At 38.6% G+C, this 18747-nt stretch overlaps 1 protein-coding gene across 2 annotated transcripts in view; it reads right to left on the bottom strand.

Moving 5' to 3' along the window:
* Nucleotides 1-7259: 7259 nt before the first annotated feature.
* LOC128861451 (fringe glycosyltransferase) overlaps nt 7260-18747 on the bottom strand; it is a 214572-nt gene continuing 203084 nt past the window's right edge. For both annotated transcript variants that reach the window (XM_054099590.1, XM_054099589.1), the window contains exons 5-7: nt 10544-10682; nt 10284-10476; nt 7260-10198 (exon numbers count right to left, since the gene is read on the bottom strand). In XM_054099590.1, coding sequence (XP_053955565.1) covers nt 9963-10198; nt 10284-10476; nt 10544-10682 — 568 coding nt within the window. In that variant the 3' untranslated portion in view covers nt 7260-9962. The remainder of the gene's footprint in view (nt 10199-10283; nt 10477-10543; nt 10683-18747) is intronic.

An 18747-nucleotide genomic window follows, 5' to 3' on the forward strand; every position in this document is an offset into this window, starting at 1 on the left:
TTCTGCCATGAAAAAGCTCCTCATAAAAATATCTGCCGGTCGGAGTCGGCTTAAAACTGTAGGCCCCTCCATTTGTGGAACAACATCAAGACGCACACCACAAATAGGAGGAGGAGCTCAGCCAAACACCCAAAAAGGGTGTACGCGCCAATTATATATATATTTTCCCAATCCAAATCTTCATGGAATTTGGATCAGCCTCAGCTGTTGAGATGGTCACAAAATGTTTTATTGGGTGTGTGGTCAAAAATTCTAGTTCATCACACGAAAACTATTTGAACTTCAAGTCAGCTTGAAATCAGAAAAATTTACGTAATACTAATTACGCGTCAACGGATTCCTTCGCCGGCCATCTAGCCTATGTATATGTGTACAAGTATTTGTTGCATCAGTATACCATACATACTTGAGAGACCCTGTATGCATCAGTATACACATACATATATACGAGTACATAACTTTGCAAAGTTTCGCCCGCACTTTTTAGCCTTTCATTTGTAGTAGCAAACATTTTGCCACAGTCACTATGCATGTATGTGTGAACGTATGTATGTAGGTGCACATTTTTTCACTGGGGCAACACGAAAACTTTTTGATTTTAGCACAAATTTCGGTGGTACAACAACGGGCCGTCTCTACAACAACAAACGTTAGCTGCTACACATTTTTGCTGACAGCAGACTGAGTATAAATACAATGTCGAATTCGCGTGTCAGCCTATCAACGCCAAGTGTGGAACGTGCAACCGTACAGTAGATACTTCAGTGATTGTTGCATTGTTGTTGGTGTTGCTACTTTTCGCTTGTTTACAGTGTGGCAGCAGTGTGTTGCACAAACTTTCTATAATTTGTCCGTTTGTGCGTTGTTTTCTACACATGTTAGAGTATGTATGTGTGTGTGTCCGCGTGTCGGATTTGAGGCGCGCAAATGGAGTGCAGCGAATGCGTGGTTTTTTTGCTGTGCTACCAGCGTTCGCTCTGTTCGTGCTGTTGGCATCCAGCCAAAGGGCTTTACACGTTAACAATGCATACAGTTGAGTAACAATTGCTGTTAGCAATACATACATACATTCACACTGTGTATGTCGAATGTTGTTGTACCAGCCGTATTTTCATTTGTTACTTATTCACTTTTGGTTTGTTTTTGTTTCCTACGAAGTTTTCATATTTTCAGCAATTGCAATGCCACAGCTACCCCGAGGGGACAAATATTAGGTGTGAACTAGAATACTTCCTAAAATAACTAGTTTTAGACCAGATTTTTACGAAAATCGGCGCCCTGTGAAAAGTGTTCATCGCTCGCTCAGTCCAACTTATGGTGTACATAACCATTAAACCGGTGAGACCTACTTTTGGGTTAATGGCTACGTCAATAAGCAAAATTTCCCTATTTGGGCGGAAGATCAACTCAAAGTCATTCAAGAACAGCCATTACATCCATTGGAAACAACCGTTTGTTGCGGTCTATGGGCTGGAGGAATCATTGGCCCATATTTCTTCAAGGACGAGGCTGGCGCCAGTGTAAAAGTTTGAAGCCCGTAATCTCCACAACATTTTGTTGCAACAAGACGGTACTACCTGCCTTGCAACCCGTGAAAGATCGATTTGCTACGTCGTCGTTTCGGTATCAATTTATCCCTCTTCTCGCACCAGTGGATTGGCCGCCAAGGTCGTGTGATTGACATCTTTGTGATTTTTGACTTTTAGAGGTGCGAATGAACCAGCTTCGTTTGAGTGCTGCTTCAGTCCAGCTTCATTGGAGGTCAACATTACTAAAGTTATTCACGAGATACCGACCAACCGACCGAAGTCCTCCAGCGAGTCATTCAAAATCGATATTTACGGATGGCCGAATTACGGCATATTTGCGGCCAGCAAGTGAAAGAGATTATCTTTAAAAAATAAATGTCATGAATGATTCTACACAAAAATAATAAATATCGTCCAATCAGTTTGAATTTCCTTTATTTTATTTCAATTTAAAAACCGATACCTCTAAATTGGCCACCCTTTACATAATCCTCTAGTCATCGCAATACGCCTATAGACGAGACTCAAACTGTCTTATCTAAAAAAATTAACTAATTTGTAGTCAAATTGTCCATTTTACTACTGGTCCTATTCTGGTTAATAACGAACTAGTACGACTTCTTCTATTAAATAACAGTACCTGAACTAGAATATTTGCATTAAACACTGCAGGGTATTCTATATAAATGTATTACGTGTTTGTGCGTTCTGTATATGAGAGCACAGTTTTTGTTGCGAGTTCGAGTACAAAATTGCTTAAATAACTTAATAATATTGGCCGAATCGAAAAGTAGATACGGCTTAACATTGAGCCATTGACCTAAAAGGTCACACGGCCAGAAACCAATAGTATTGGAATTTAGTTAGAAAGGAAGAGCTATGAAATATTTATATTTATACTGTATTTATACAATCTATACTAATATTATAAAGAGGAAAACTTTGTTTGTTTGTTTGTTTGTAACGAATAGGCTCAAAAACTACTGGACCGATTTTAAAAATTCTTTCACCATTCGAAAACTACATTATCCAAGAGTAACATGGATTACATTTTATTTAGGAAAAAAATAGGCTTCCGTAAGATATTTGGATTTTTCGGACACAAACTGAAAAAAATCTTATATATAAAATAAAGTCAACTTTTTGTGTGTGTTCGCTAACCGGCCGTGTCTGCACCGAATTAAACCAAACTTACACACATTGTTAAGAAGGTATTGAAGATGGTTTCCGTATAGTTTGGATACCTATTGGTGGATAGGGCTCGAGATATAGGTCAAAACGTGGACCCGGGTAACCTTCGGATGTGTATGTACAATATGGATATCAAATTGAAGCTGTTGGTGAATGCTTTAGTACAGAGTATTTTTCATGCCGCTACGTGACTGGGGTCTCGAGATATAGGTCAAAACGTGGACCCGGGTAACCTTTGGTTGTGTATGTACAATATGGATATCAAATGAAAGCTGTTGATAAGTGCTTTAATACGGGGTAATTTTCATACCTATTGATGAGTAGGGTCTGGAAATATATGCCAAAACGTGGACCCGCCGTGTCTTTGCACCGAATTAAACCAAACTTATGCACATTGTTAAGTAAGTATTGAAAATGAGTTTCGTAAAGTTTGGTTGTAATTCGGAGCACTGGCAACGGGTACAGCGTTCTTTTGAACCAGCCATAATGTCGCTTACTTTTTTAACGCTTGGGGCGGAACTGAACTGTCAAATTGACAGTGTGAGTTACAATGTGTCAATATTTCTTTCTGATTTGGATGCCATAAGGAAAAAACGTAAGTGCAACATGTAAAAATTGTTTGTGAATTTTTTTGGAGTGGATTTTGGAACAGTGAATAATTTCTTACGAAATTTGAGAATTTAATGTGAAATCCGAATGAAATTATGTGTTCGTGGAAAAAACAATTTTTTTCGTTTTTTTTTTTTTGAAAAATATAAATGGATAATGGTTAAAAAAGCTCCAATGCTTAATAAAACATATAAATTGAAACGAAAAATGCATGGATGATCAGGAAAAAAGACGATTGTTTATTCATATGCGTTGATTTGAAATTTAAAAACAATCTTCTTTTTTCCTGATTTTCAATTTATATTTTATATTTACTCAAAAACAAATAGAAAAACAAAAAATATTGTTTATGCCAAAGCACTTGAATAAAGAATAAAGAAATAAATAATATGAAAACCATATATTTTCTGTTCTAAACCATATCTATTCTATTTTAGTGTGCCCAGCGAAGGGGGCCGGGTTTGCTAGTAATATATAAAGTGGGAAGAGTGCGGCGGATTGTATGCATTGGCATCCCCGGAGCATGCAGTGGTGCCCTGAATATCGTTTTTCACTTACTTCCTATCGGCTTTCACGTTATTTTCACCGCTGCTCAAAGTGCAATCAGGTGAAAGGAGGTTGGTCGCTAGAGGTAATCTCTCAAGAGACATGCTACCATTTTTATGCAGTTAACACCGTATTTCTGTGATCTCTCAACGTATTTCAGATCTCTTTTTCCGCAAATTGAAGTTCAAGGATCATGCCAGGGCAATCTTTCCAGGTATACAGGATTAGAACGAGGAGAAAATCTTCACGGAAGCCGGTACCTCTCTCTTTACTGACGGCTTCATGATGGTATCGGGTATCGGAGCCGGGGTTTTCTCTAAATCCGCCGATTTATCTATTTTCTTCGAGTTACCGAACACTGCTAGTATTTTTCAAGCAGAAGTCTTTGCGATCATTCAGGCATGCAAACTGCTTAAGAATCGAGGAAGCGAGGAGATGTTAACATTTTTTTCCGACAGACAAGCTGCGATCAAGGCTCAAACGATGCCATGCTGCAGATTCAAGCTAGTAAACTCCGCTAAGGAGTTCCAGGTACGCATTTCTCTGATTTGGGGTCCAGGACATAGAAACATTGAGGGAAATGAAATTGCTGGTGAGCTCACCAGGAAGGGGACTGAACTGGTCTCAGAGACCTCGTGCGGTCATCAGCATATGTTGTTTCTCTCCATTTCTTCGTGTGCTCTTTCGAAAACCCTTTGGCCCCAATACAATAGACGCAGAGCTTTAAAAGTCCTGGAGACTCTACACCATTTCCAAACTCGTAGTTGTATTTACCGGACGATTTGGACGATCGGCATACCTGCAGAAAACTTAGGTTTACCATTTCATTCTAGAAGCCGTGGATACCTCAAAGAAGGAGGCAGTTTAGCACTTTCTTTGTAAATGTCCAAGTCCAGTAGCAAATACATCAGGAGGCATGCAATAGGTTTAATGAAAAATTTTTATTTCTGATTAAAATGAGTCAATTCCCATCATCAAGCCTTATAGAGAAAACCACGTCTTTGGAAGAAGTGTATTCTAATCAAATTTTCTTAAACTATTTTCTATTTTCTATAAAACTAGAAAGTCTATCTTCGTTCCTGCGATAACAGAATTTGCAAAACATTTATTCAAACTTGGATATAACAGTACTAAACGGCTGTCTTCGCAGCCGAATAGGTTCGTACGTGACCATCCTCGGTTAGCAATGACAAACCTCCAAGTGTATTTCCGCCATTAAAAAGCTACTCATAAAAACCATCTGATCTTTGGAGGCGGAAAAAATTTTCCCTCCATTTGTGAAACAATATCTAAATTTTTTTTCAATTATGTCGTTGGGTTGCGAAACAAATCAAGAAACAGACAAATCGGTCTCCTATATTAGTTCCCATTGGTAGAACCTAATAACGGGAAAATTGTATTGTAATGCTAAATAATCAATTTAAATTGCAAAAGCCGACAGAAGTGGCAACATAAGTCGCAAGGTCCGACGTCTACTACAGCGGCCATGTGAAGGTGCGCAAATTCGGTGTTTGATTTGTTGTGGGAGAGAGACTTCATCGCGTAGTACTGTCGTTCACTCCGGTGAACGAGCGTCCCGCAAAATTCACACCAAAGTGCAATTCTTCAACATCTCGCTCATTTGCGCAAACGCCCCTACGGAAGAGAAATACGATGCGACCAAAGATTTCTTCTAAGAGCACATGGAACGTTCCTATGAGCGCTGCCTCCGCGCCGACATGAAAATCGTACTGAGGACTTGAATGCCGGGATGGGCAGCTACATAACGCTGCGTAGCTGTCTCCTGATCGAAAAACACTAAACCAGACCGATCATGTTGTGATAGACGGAAGACACGCTTCTAGTGTTTAGATGTACTTACGATCCGGGGCTCAACATCGACTTGGATCACTACCTTGTTGCAGCTAAACTACGCACACGCCTCTATGCAGCAAAAAAAACGTACATCTACTTACGCAAAGAATTTTCGGTATCGAAAAGCTGCAATCACAACAGACAGCCAGAAGATTCACAATTCGACTCTCACTCCTGCTCTCAGAGAGTACTGCCTAACAATCCGGCTTGCACGAGCAATGGAGCAACATTTCGCACTTTCTTCGAACCACCGCCGAAGAAGAAATCGGGTTCCGGCGAGCCCGAAAAAACAGTTGGTACGACGAGGAATGTCAGCAAGGTTTCAGACAGAGTTACTCGGCGATGCTGGAAAAGATCGTGCGAGCCGCAGAACTTAATCACTCAGGCTGATTTTTTTTTAAAGTGTACAATTGTTGACGTATGCCGATAATATTGGCATCATCGGCCATAACAACCGCGCTGTTAGTTCTGACTTTCCAAAACTGTATAAAGAGGCAAAGCGAATGGGTCTGGTGGTGAACGAGGACAAAACGAAGTCCTGTCATCAAACAAACAGTCAGCGCATCGGTACCTACGTTACTGTTTACAGTTATGATTTTGAGGTTGTAGAAGACTTAGTTTATTTAGGGACCTGCATTAACACCGATAACAATGAAATCCATCGTAGAATCTCTCTTGTCAACAAGAGGGATTTTTTGGACTAAGTAGGCAATTGAGTAATTAAGTCATCTCTCGACGAACAAAACTAACACTTTATAAGGTTCATATCATCCCCGTCCTAACGTATGACGCTGAATCTTGAACGATGACAACATCCGATGAAGCGACCCTTGGAGTGCTTGAGGTTCCGCGGAAGATTTTTGCACCTTTGCAGTTTACGTAGGCAAGTATCGTAGACGATGGAACGGGATGAGTTGTATGATCTTTATGACGACATAGACATAGCGCAGTGAATAAAGATGCAGCGGCAACGCTGGCTGGCTCATGTCGTCCGAATGGATACAAACGCTCCGGCTCTGAAAGTATTACCAGCTGGTGGTAGTAGAGGAAGAGAAAGGCCTCCTCTGCGTTGGAAAATCAGGTAGAGAAGGACTTGGCTTCACTTGGTATGTCAAACTGGCGCCGATTAGCATGAGGAAGGAACGACTGGCGCGTTTTGTTAAACTCGGCCAAAATCGCGTAAGCCGTTATCACGCCAATCAAGGAGAAGAAGAATAATATATTCAATATAATCTGTAGTCACCACCATTAGTTCTAATGGCTTCACATCTTCGAGTTACACTTTATGTTAATTTCTGCGCAAGATGTGGCGATAATCGGTGGGTTCAAGTTGCGCTGGTTAGTGCAAGAAGAAACGCGTTTTGTTACCGCGCCAATCACGTAGAAGAAGAATATCAAATAAATTATATTAGTTTTTATTACAGTTTCGACTATTAGATAAAATAAATCCATACATGTTTATATTTTCTTTAAAAATTTATTTTATAGCTTCAAATCATTATTGTAATATATCATTAACAAAATTGTCTGTGTATTTTAGTAAAGTGTAAACATACATACATACTAGGTACATGTAATTTATTAAAAAAAAAAATTTATAGAGTAGTTGATGTAAATGGAAGACTAAAATTACATAGCCATACATATTTATGTAGATATAAAATGGAATATATTTACAGCGAATGCATTATTGCGTTTATAACAATTAGATTCCAAAGATATCCGTGGAAGTTGTTTTTTTTCTCTTATAGAGACTAGAAGCTAGTTATTGTAGGCAATATTCGTGTAATAAAATTGACAATAAAAGGAAGCACAAAGTAGAAAAAAAGCTTTGTTAGATCTGCCGCTACCAAGAACCGACATATTTTGTTCTACACCTATTCAATGGTATTAGTACTATGACGTAATAGTTAAAAGTAAAGGCTTTATATGAAATGTGTTTAAAATATTAAAAATATTGTGTTATTGCAGCATCTTATAATTTGTGTTAAAAGAGTTTTACATTAAACTATACATTTGTATTTCTTAGTTTGCTACTTTCACGTATATTTTTGTCTGTGTCAAGAGAAGTGTGCGATGCAGAAATTTTTTTTAGCAGGCTCTACCTGCTATAGGAGTGGAAAAGTGTTTTCACGCTATATACATTTTTCATTCATTCAAAAAATCGAATACGACCTAACTAAAATTAATTGCAAATTTAACAGAAGTTTACTTGATTCATTGAAATGCTTATTTTATTTAATTATTTTTTTAATTAAAGGTCCTAAGACTGCAAAATGTGCCAAAACATCGCCGAGCTTCGACGGATGTCTGTGGAACAACTAATACCAGGAGCTCGAGAATGTTGACTTTGAGCTCAGAAAGTAAAGAGGTATTAACAGGTGCATCCCAAGGCATGCCGATAAATAGATATAGCAATTCTTTAATAGAAATCCGACAGTGTTGCTGAGGGTCGTTATGGTGAAATTGGCGCAAAAAGAAAATAAGGAGTCTATAAATGTCATCCGAAACCAAAGTGACCGAATCAATTTAAAAAATCTAAGCACAATTCACTAATCTCTGCTAACAGAAAGTCAGATAGAAAAATGAGCGCCACTAGCACAGGTGATTATCGATCGAAATTGGGTGGCGAGAGCGGTCAAGGTCAATGCGTGCGACTGCTACCACTTGTATGTTAAATGACGAAAACCTCGGCTCAATTCTGAAAATAAGGATGTTTAGGTCGTATGAAATTGTATTGTTGCAGAGTGCGGACCTTTGCACGTTGGCAACGGCGAATATCGCAGGCGATGGAACGATGAGCTGTATGAGTTTTACGACGACATAGACATAGCATAGCGAATAAAGATCCAGCGGCTACGTTGCCTGGGTCATGCCGTCCGAATGGATACAAACGCTCCGGCACTGAAAGTATTCGATACGGTACCATCTGGTGGTAGCAGAGGAAGAGGAAGGCCTCCTCTGCGTTGGAAAGATCAGGTGGAGAAGGACTTGGCCTCACTTGGTGTGTCCAACTGGTGCCGATTAGCAGGAGAAAGAAACGACTGACGCGCTTTGTTAAACTCGACCAAAATCGCGTAAGCGGTTATCGCTCCCATTAAGAAGAAGAGAGTACCGAAAAACTCGTTTGGGTGGGGTGGCCGGCTGTATATTTTATATCCGTCAGGGACTAACCATCATAGAGTTTCGAGGCTAATCCAGTCGAAAATGGGAAGTGTATGGGGCGTTAATGAGGCTAAAACTTGAGATATACAAATTTTAATAAAAAAACAACAACAAAAAAATTAAAAAAAAAAAATCTTAAATCAAAATGTATTAAAAATTAAAACATTTGCCAGCTGATCCACCTCGTAAAGTCATAGTCAAAGAAAACACGCAGAAACTGTCTGAAAGTTGCGTCAAGTGAAGCTGGGCCCAAATTTATGAAGTTGGCGGGTGGACAATATTTGAACAATTTTTTGTTTTTTTTTATTATATATATAGTATATATAATTGGCGCGTACACCCGTTTTGGGTGTTTGGCCGACCTCTTCTTCCTATTTGTGGTCTACGTTTTGATGTTGTTCCACAAATGGAGGGACCTACAGTTTTAAGCCGACTCAGTTATAATTTTTATGAGATATTTTTTATGAGGAGCTTTTTCTTGCTTGCTTGAGGCTTGCCATTGGCTGCCGAGGGGCGACCACTATTAGAAAAATGTTTTCTTAATTTGGTTCACCGAGATTCGAACCTACGTTCTCTCTGTGAATTCCGAATGGTAGTCACGCACCAACGCATTCGGCTACGGCTGCCGCTTTTTTTTATTAAAGTATTCTTGTTTTGTTAATTATTTTAATTTTAACATTTAGATATTAAAAGAAACGCAACTTAGATATAACTGATTTACTGCATACGAATACTAGACCGTACAATTCTTTTGGACAGACTTACTGCACTTACTGTACTTAATATAGTAAATTTACGATTTTTATAATACATTTTTATTGTCTTTCATTACAGTAATTTTCTATTTATTATGTTATTTGTTTCCCTACTACACTTACACATACATACATACATAGTTTTTTACATCTTAAACTACATCACAGTTTTGAGTTTTAGTTACAAAACTTATGCCAGCGCAATTTTGCTGGAGACTTTTTTCTTATGTTATTCTTTTAAATACAGCAGGTCGGTAAATATTTTACAAAATAAAGAAAACAACATTTTTTATAAATTCTTTAAGCGAGTTTATCATCTTGGTGGACAAAAGCTGAAGTAAGGAAAGAGCTTGCAGTGCAGCGAATAGAAACGCCTCGGATCCGTTGCCAGATCGAAGCCATCCACCTTTACGACATTCCATTGATTTCGCATATGCGCATAACTAAATGAAACTTGGTCTGGGAAAGTTTCAGGACGTATGTGCTCCATGGGCTCCAAATGCGAATGGAAATTCTCCACAATGCGCAATGGCACTTTGAGCAGATGCTCTGAAAGTAGGCAAGAGAAAGCATACGTTTAAAATTATTACAAATGCGAATGTTTATAAGTGTGTGTGTGTGTGTGCAAACTCACCAATTATGAAACCCATAGTGACGTCATCGGGGAAACGTATTTTACGTCCAATACTAATAAATTTTCCACCACCGGCTATTGGCAACATTTTCATAGTCAGCGCGCGACTTAGGCAAAAACCAGCACCCCCAGTTGCAAACCAGAAAGAAATCTTCTCTGCCGTTGTTTTATTTTTGTGTGTCATTGGCGCATACTGTTATGGAAGACGATTGAGATAATAAAATATATATTTTTTTGTTTTAATAGCATTTGGTACTTACGCTTTCGAGATGTATTTCCAATGGTGAGAATATGCTAGGCTTGCCCAGATACCAATCAACTGAAGGGCTGTACTCGTCCAAGAGTTTGACCAGCCGTGGAACATTGACATAGTTGTCATCATCGAAATGGCAAAACCATCTGAAAAAGGTGTAAAAAAATAGATTTTAGAGATAATTTGAGACGAAATGCGTACATACATACTATATAACATTTGCAATATGAAAAGGGATTTTTGAATTATAAAAGTACTCATAAGTATTTACTTATTTCAAAAAGTCAATATACTACAAAGGTTGTTGTTGTAGTGGTTGAGTATTATTACTGAAACAATCCTAATAAGCGACTAGCGTTACTGTCGTGTGAGGTCGTGGTGTTTTATCTTTATTTTATTTATTTTTTGTTTGTTTTTGTTTTCTGAGTCAGATCCATTTCCAAGTATACAAGGTAAACTTTTTATATCTCTGTCTAAAATTTCATAAATTTGCTGTAGCAAAGGCTTACCGAAAAAGCAAAGCCTTGCTTTAAGTAAACCTGGGCATTCGCATAAATAGTGTAAACGACTTTCTTTCACCCCCTCCGCCCGACAGCTTCTGTAGATGGGATTAAAAGGAAGGTTAAATCTGGCTGCATGATGCCTTCTATCTTCCAGTAACCAGCAAGGGTTGCAGTGAAACGTTAGCTGCTTGGGCGAGAGTATCCTAACAGATAATTCGTGCTCTGGATGTTGTACAAAGGCCATATTTTTGTTGTGGTGCACGTAGTTAATTGCTTCCACCTCCTTTCGACTAAAGCTTGAGTAGAGTGAAGCAATGGATGTTTTTACTGTGTTTAAAAAAGTAGCAACCGCCACCGCCTCTGTTATGTCTAGTGACGAACCTTTTCTTGCTAGCTCATACGCAATCTCGATACCTTCTATACTCCCATGACTGGGAACCCATATCTCAAGGAGCCACAGTTTAGTGATGAAGGTTTGTTCTTGTGAAAAGGTGAGCGCGAATCTCTAGCATCGACATTAGAAAAATTCGATTTGAAAAAATCGTCAAATAAATTGGCAACATCTAAAAGTGAGTATGTAAATATATGTAACGGTATCTAGTAGCTATGCAAATACACATTCAAAGAAAATTGTAACAAGTAGTTGCATAAAACTAAATGCGGAAATAATGTATGCTTGCCTGCAGCTACTCCACTCCATCAGCAAATTGCCTCATTCACATGCCACATACCACATCAAATTATTGTACAATTGCCAGTTCATTTACAAATATGTGCCTATCTATGAATTTGATACTTGTGCGATTGCGGCTGGCGCATAGTACTCACTCGTCTAATGGTGGTACAACCTTCCATATTGCTTAAGAGCTTCAACGGTTGCAATATTCGATTGGTAGTGTAAAGAGAAGAAAGAGCAGAGCTTGCAGACATCCAAAATACTGCGGTTTACGGCACTTAATGTCTTGCTGGGCTCAAGCCGCTTAGATTGGCAATGACTAACTCAATGCGCCTCCAAAAATATCGGCAACACAGTGGCCCTATATAAGAAGAACCGGATGTGAGCACGAGGAAAAGCTCTGAAACTGCATTTAGGATATCGAGTCATGATATGCAAACCTCTCATTGCTTTACAAGTTGAAAAGAAATCCAGAGTAGCTATTGGATACTTTCAGATTATTGCGTTAACTTTAGACATCACTCGAAGAACGAAGAACGAACATTTGACCAAAATTTGTATTACAAATAATACTTGATTTTTATAATTTAATATTTTGTTTGTAGGACTTTTAAATTGTAATCCGGAATTAAAGTAGAATCAATTGGAATTCCTCAGCCTTTTTGGGATGTTAATGAATTATTTATCAAGAAACAAACTCATCCTCTTTTTTATCTAACTATATTTCGGAATGGTTCAGAGATATGTAGCGATAGGTATAGAAAAGTTTTCTTCCGGGCATAGCAATGGATTTGTGTGACCACTGATTGATCTCTTGATAGGAATAAGACATCTGACCTGACCGAATTTCGTAAATAAAGTCACCTCAGATATGTTTTATGAACTGGCAATTCTAAAAAGACTGACGCCGTAACCGGATGGGTTGGTGTATGACGACCATTCGGCAGTGCCTGGCTTCAAGAACACGGGCATGAAGCACCAATTGATAGTAAACATTTTTTCCAAACCTTTTTCTCTAAGCGGTCAAATGATAATGGCGAATTCATAGATTTACAAGATTTCCTCTTTATATATCATGAAAAAGAAAATTGTGAGGGAAACTTCGGCTATCACGTTGCTTGGGAGATTCGGCAGTCGAATTCTGCACCATCATTGCACGTGTATTCACACACTCGTCCAATCAGTCGTTATTCAGATTGCAACGAAGTGTTATTGATTGATTTTTTTCGTATATCACCCACACATCCCTAGTGACGTCAGTTCATCAGCTGATTCTGTCAAATTCACTCAGAGCCGAATAACGATCTGTTAAAGACCACACCTCTAAAAATCTTTTCACCATGCATGAAAATCTTTTGAAAAAAAAACCATCTACCATTCGGAGATGTCACAAAACTGTAGGTCCTTCTGTTCGTGGAAAAACAGCAAGGCGCACACCACAAATTGTTGAAGCTCGGCCAAGCATTAATCAAAGGGATGCTAATACGGTATTCAACGTTTACATTTTCATAAAAGGGAAGTTAAAGAACGAGCCAAGTTTGGAAATCGCTTTGTCTGTGGACTTCATAGCCGTTGATGGTTAGTTGGTGCGCCCTATGTCTGTTAGATTATGGTGGTAGTCGGTCTGTACGACCAATTATCTTAAACCTTACAGGTTCATTGTAATACCACTGTGCGACACGGGAACCTTATTTATTTTTCTTCGTGGAATCATTTTGTGGCTCTTATGAAGCGCAAGATTGGTCCCATCCCCATGCCAGATAATTCTGTAAGAGAATTGAAAAAGTGTTTACCTGGACAACCCGCTCTGATAAGGCTAAGGCTGAACAATTGAAAAATAAAATGAAAGAAAACTCCTAATGTCAAGGAATATCTGCCAAATAATCAAAGACCGTATACAGAAGCCCCGCCCTTCGAGATATCCTCCCTTCAAAGGCTAAGCATTCCTTTGTCTTTTTTGTTATTTATTTGCGGCCAGAGTAGCGTAGCTGTTACACAGGCGCCTTCATCTTTTCATGACCTATTGAAATATAAATCAATTATTAATTTGCTCGTGGCCACAGAAATCCCAATGGTACTTCTATCACTGAGCAGCTGAAGATTACTACCTTTCCTGGATAGCGTCGGCTTTACAATTTTCCTCAATAACTCTGTGCCCCGAAACTTATTTGGGTATGGCTGCCCTTGAATACGACACTAATATCATTTAGGGCTGTCCAGCATTCCTGTGCAACCTTTGATCTTAGTATAGCCGCATGCATTGGATTACTGGCTGCCTGGTTATCCGAGAATATATTTCTCCTGCGGCATGCATATTTAGATATGTAGCCACGGCTTTTATTTCTAGAACTTCTGCCTGATAGACGCTGCAGTAGTCTAATAGCTCCAGTCCTAATTCCTTCGAAAATACTCCATAGCCGACCTTATCGTCTAGCTCAGAATCATCTGTATAAAATTTTAATTCCCACCTTCTCCATAGTCTCGTGTCTTTCTTGACGGTGTGCTCGTTTTAAAGACTCTGTCGAAGGTGATTCGAGAAATAGAGTGGTCCATTTCTTGTTTGTGACTACTCAAAGATAAGATGTTTGTGCTTAAGTTGAAAGTAAAATGAAATGAATTCTATTCTTCTTCTTAACAAAGGTTAAAAAAGCGCGGTAGTCGTTTCTTTCTCGTGCTAACCGGCGCCAATTGTACACACCAAGTGAAGCCAAGTCCTTCTCCACCTGAACTTTCCAACGCAAAGGAGGCCTTCCTCTGCTGCATCGAATACTTTTACAGCCGGAGCGTTTGTATCCATTAGGGCGACATGACCCAGCCAACGTAGCCGCTGGATCATAATTCGCTTCAATATGTCTATGTCATCCTAAAGCTCATATAGCTGATAGTTCCATCTCTTGCGATATACGCCGTTGCCTACATGCAAAGGTCCAAAAATCTTGCGCATAATATTTCTCTCAAACACTCCAAGCGTCGCTTCATCGGATGTTGACATCGTTCAAGCTTCTGCGCAATACGTTAGGAAAGGTACCACGAGAGCCTTGTAGAGTAGTAGTTTTGTTCGTCGAGATTACCTATTTAGTCCAAAGTAGCAAGAGAGATTATCCGACGGATTTTCAGGGAGTGTGCCGATTGTTTGTTTGATGACAGGAGGTACTTCGTTTGTCCTTGTTTACCATCAGATTCACTCGTTTTGCTTTTTTATCCAGTTTGGAAAAGTCATAACGAGGATGTTATTGTCAATCGGCATACGCTCTTATAAAATATTGTGCCTGAGCGATTAAGTTCTGTGGCTCATACGATCTTTGCAACATCTGGTTAAAGAAGTCTCACAACAGTGAGTCACCCTGTCTGAAATCTCGGTTGGTATCAAACGGCTCGGAGAGGACCTCTTCAACTCTGATGGCGCTGCTGGTATTGAGCAACGTAATCTTGCATAGCCGTAATAGTTTTGCGGGGATACCAAATGAAATTAATTAAGGGAGGTAAAAACCCCAAATGGTTTTGCTATTTTGGAAATCGAGCCAGTTTCTCGCGATACGACTTCGAACTCAGCAGCATCAGAAACCTTCAAAATCAAAGTTTGAGGATTTTGGTAACATTTTTGAGACTTTATCTCAATGTGCATCGGTGAAAAATAAAGCAGACTGCAGACATTTTTTTATGGAGCAAATTCGAAACATCATCAAGGCTGAAAGTGCTCAAAAATCAACGAAAATTTTGAGCGACTTCAAGCTTGCACTTTTCTATACTAAAATTTAACTGCATACTCAAATTTTATTTAGAAATCCTTTTTAAACATTTTGAGATTTCAGTGATGATTTAACGATTTGTTTTTTTAATTTACAGAGTTTGATTACTTAGATTATTATAGTGCTTGTTATAGAATGAACTATATTAAAAAAAGACATGATAATTCAAATAAAAAAAAAAATAGGTAAAAAGTAATAATTTGTCAATATGTGGAGCCTTTAAAATAATTTCGGGGAGTAACCACAACTCAACGGAAACTCAGCATTTTTTAACCGCTTTTAATTAATTACAAAGTACTGCGTTTACGCTGAACTCTTCAACTGAAAAAATCAAGTTACTAAGTGCATGTCTTGAATTGACGACGCTGTCTCGCACTCTTCCACCGGCGACGGGTTTTTCATGTGGCGTGATAAAAAAAATATTCCAGCATAAAGTCGTTATTGAAAAGCACACATTATACATACACATATTTACATATACATACATTTTGAATATGAATTCGAAAGTTAAATTAAACTTTCTCAATAAAATTTGCAAAATTTTAGGTCCTAAAAACGAGTGCATACATACTTATAATATTACGTACATGCATAGCCCAAATGGAAATCTTGCCCACACGCACTATGTAGAAAGCTGGGTAAGGGTCTGAAATGCCAATACCAAAATAGCAACAAAAAAAAAATAAATGTGAAGGTTTAGTCTTTAATGGGATTTGGCGGTTTTGTACTAGAAATTGTTTTTCACTTAGTTTCTCGGCTCTTTCGTGCAGAGTATATACGGCTAACTTATTGCCGTAGCATAAGCATAGAGGATGTCGTTGTAATGACGAGTAACGGTTAAGAGATACAAATTGGAAAACCATTGCTAATATTTACAGAGAAACTTTTTGCACGAGACATTTAGTTGCGTCGCATAATACGAGAAGTACGTACGTGTATATATGTACATATGAATGTAGATCCAAATATATGTATGTAAGTTTTATGTAGCCAGTGTGCGAGAGCACGCAACTTTCAGTGCCTATCACTGGTATCACGGACGGCAGGCACCCAACCAACCAACCAACCAACCAACCATACAGTTGAACGTAATCACATACAGCTTCATGTTTGTATGTACATATATATGTATGTAATATTTTACTGCCACATTCTTATTCTATTCATCTTCTTGTCGTCCCTAAAGTACCAAAGCTTCCGAAGTGAACATAATAAAAATTGATTGACAGCAGGCTATCAAGAGGATACATATGCTAGTACACAGACATACTACACACACACCCCCATATATATATATACGTGTTTATATACACTTAACATGAGACCTGGACAACCCTGCAGGGAAAAGCCAAAACTAGTATGGAGACATTCGTGTTCAGGGCCAGTAGTAAAATGAAGAGTAGTGCGTAAATTAGTTGATTTTTTTAGACACGAAACTTTAGGACTCGTCTATAGGCGCACCAATGCATCGCGATGATTAGAGGATTATGTATCAGAAGATACACTTACAGTGAACCAAAGAGAAACTGGAACACCAAAATTCAAAAAATTCAAATTTTATATACCAGGACGTTCAATAATGTGTGTGACTGACACATAGATGGCGGCACTAGTACTAAATCAATATTTTTTTCGAAAGTTGGCAACCTTTTTAGGCTTACTGTCAAAATCATATGTTAATCCGACCATTTGTTTACAAGTTACAGTGCTTTAAGTGACGCTACTTTTGAGTTTTTAAAAAAAATGAATTCAAAGCAATTCCGTGTGCTGATTTATCATTGTTTTTTAATGAAAAAAAAAATACTGTTCAATGCCAGGAATGGCTTGAAAAACATTATTCGGGCTCTGCTCCATCAAAAAGAAGCATTTGTTATTGGTATGCCGAATTCAAACGTGGTCGTACAGACACCGATGACATTCCATCTACTGGAAGGCCAAATGACGCTGCTCCGGAACACGTTGAAAAAACACTGAAAATCATTATGTCCGACCGTAAAGTGAAAGTGAGGGAGATTGCTGACATTCTAAAGATATCAGCAGGCAGTGTACACACCATAATACACGAACATTTGGGTATGAAAAAGGTGTTTTCCAAATGGGTGCCGCGTTTGCTCACACCGAATCGATGATTCAAAGAGCTGTTTGGACATGTTTTCGCGCAATAAGTCGGAGTTTTTGCGTCGGTATATCACAATGGATGAAACATGGATCCACCATTTCACTCCAGAGTCAAATCGGCAGTCTGCTGAGTGGCATGCAGCCGGTGAAAGCCGCCCAAAGCGACCAAAGACGCAGCAGTCGGCTGGCAAGATTATGGTGTCTGTATTTTGGGATGCGCATGGAATAATATTCATCGACTATCTCCAGAAGGGGCAGACCATCAACAGCGACTATTATATAGCGTTATTGGAGCGTTTGAAAGACGAAATCGCAAAGAAACGGCCTCATATGGCGAAGAAAAAAGTGTTGTTCCACCAAGACAATGCACCGTGTCACAAATCAATGAAAACGATGGCAAAATTGAACGAATTGGGCTTCGAATTGCTTCCCCATCCACAGTATTCTCCAGATTTGGCCCCCAGCGCCTACTGGCTCTTCGCAGACCTGAAAAAGATGCTCCTTGGTAAGAGATTTAGCTCAAATGATGAAGTAATCGCCGAAACTGAGGCCTACTTTGAAGGCAAAGAAAAATCGTTTTACAAAGGCGGTATCGAAAGATTGGAAAAGCGTTGGCATGATTGTATCATCCTATGTTGATGAATAAAAACGAATTTTGGCAAAAAATGTGTTTTAATTAATTAGTCACACACATTATTGAACGAAGGTAAGTAAAAAAAATGTATAAATAAGCAAACATCGAGTGATTTAAGAATATAGTGAAATAGCGCTCCGAAGGGAAAAGGGGGCACCAAATCTCTAAAATTTTGAAAAAACCAAATTAAGTCGACAGTATTTATTATATTGAAAAATTATGAAAAAACCACTCTTTTCCGAGAAAAAGGGGTACTGAAAGAGTTTCCAAAATTATCCCAAATGTAAAACAGTGTAGAATAAACACCTTCAATAAACGAGAAAATTTCTGCAGTAAATATTACCCAAGCACTCAAAAATTCGTCAATGTGGAAATGTTCAAAATGTTCTGCACAATAACGAATAAAGAGACTATGCTCCTAGGGAAAAATGCCTTCCATCAAGGAATAATATGAGTTGAAAGAAATAAGGAGTTGAAATATTAGCAAGCCGAATTATTTTTGGAGCAAACTTATTTTCTCCGACGAGTCGA

The sequence above is a fragment of the Anastrepha ludens genome, chromosome 4 (assembly GCF_028408465.1).
Source record: "Anastrepha ludens isolate Willacy chromosome 4, idAnaLude1.1, whole genome shotgun sequence".
In the NCBI taxonomy this organism is placed as follows: domain Eukaryota; kingdom Metazoa; phylum Arthropoda; class Insecta; order Diptera; family Tephritidae; genus Anastrepha; species Anastrepha ludens.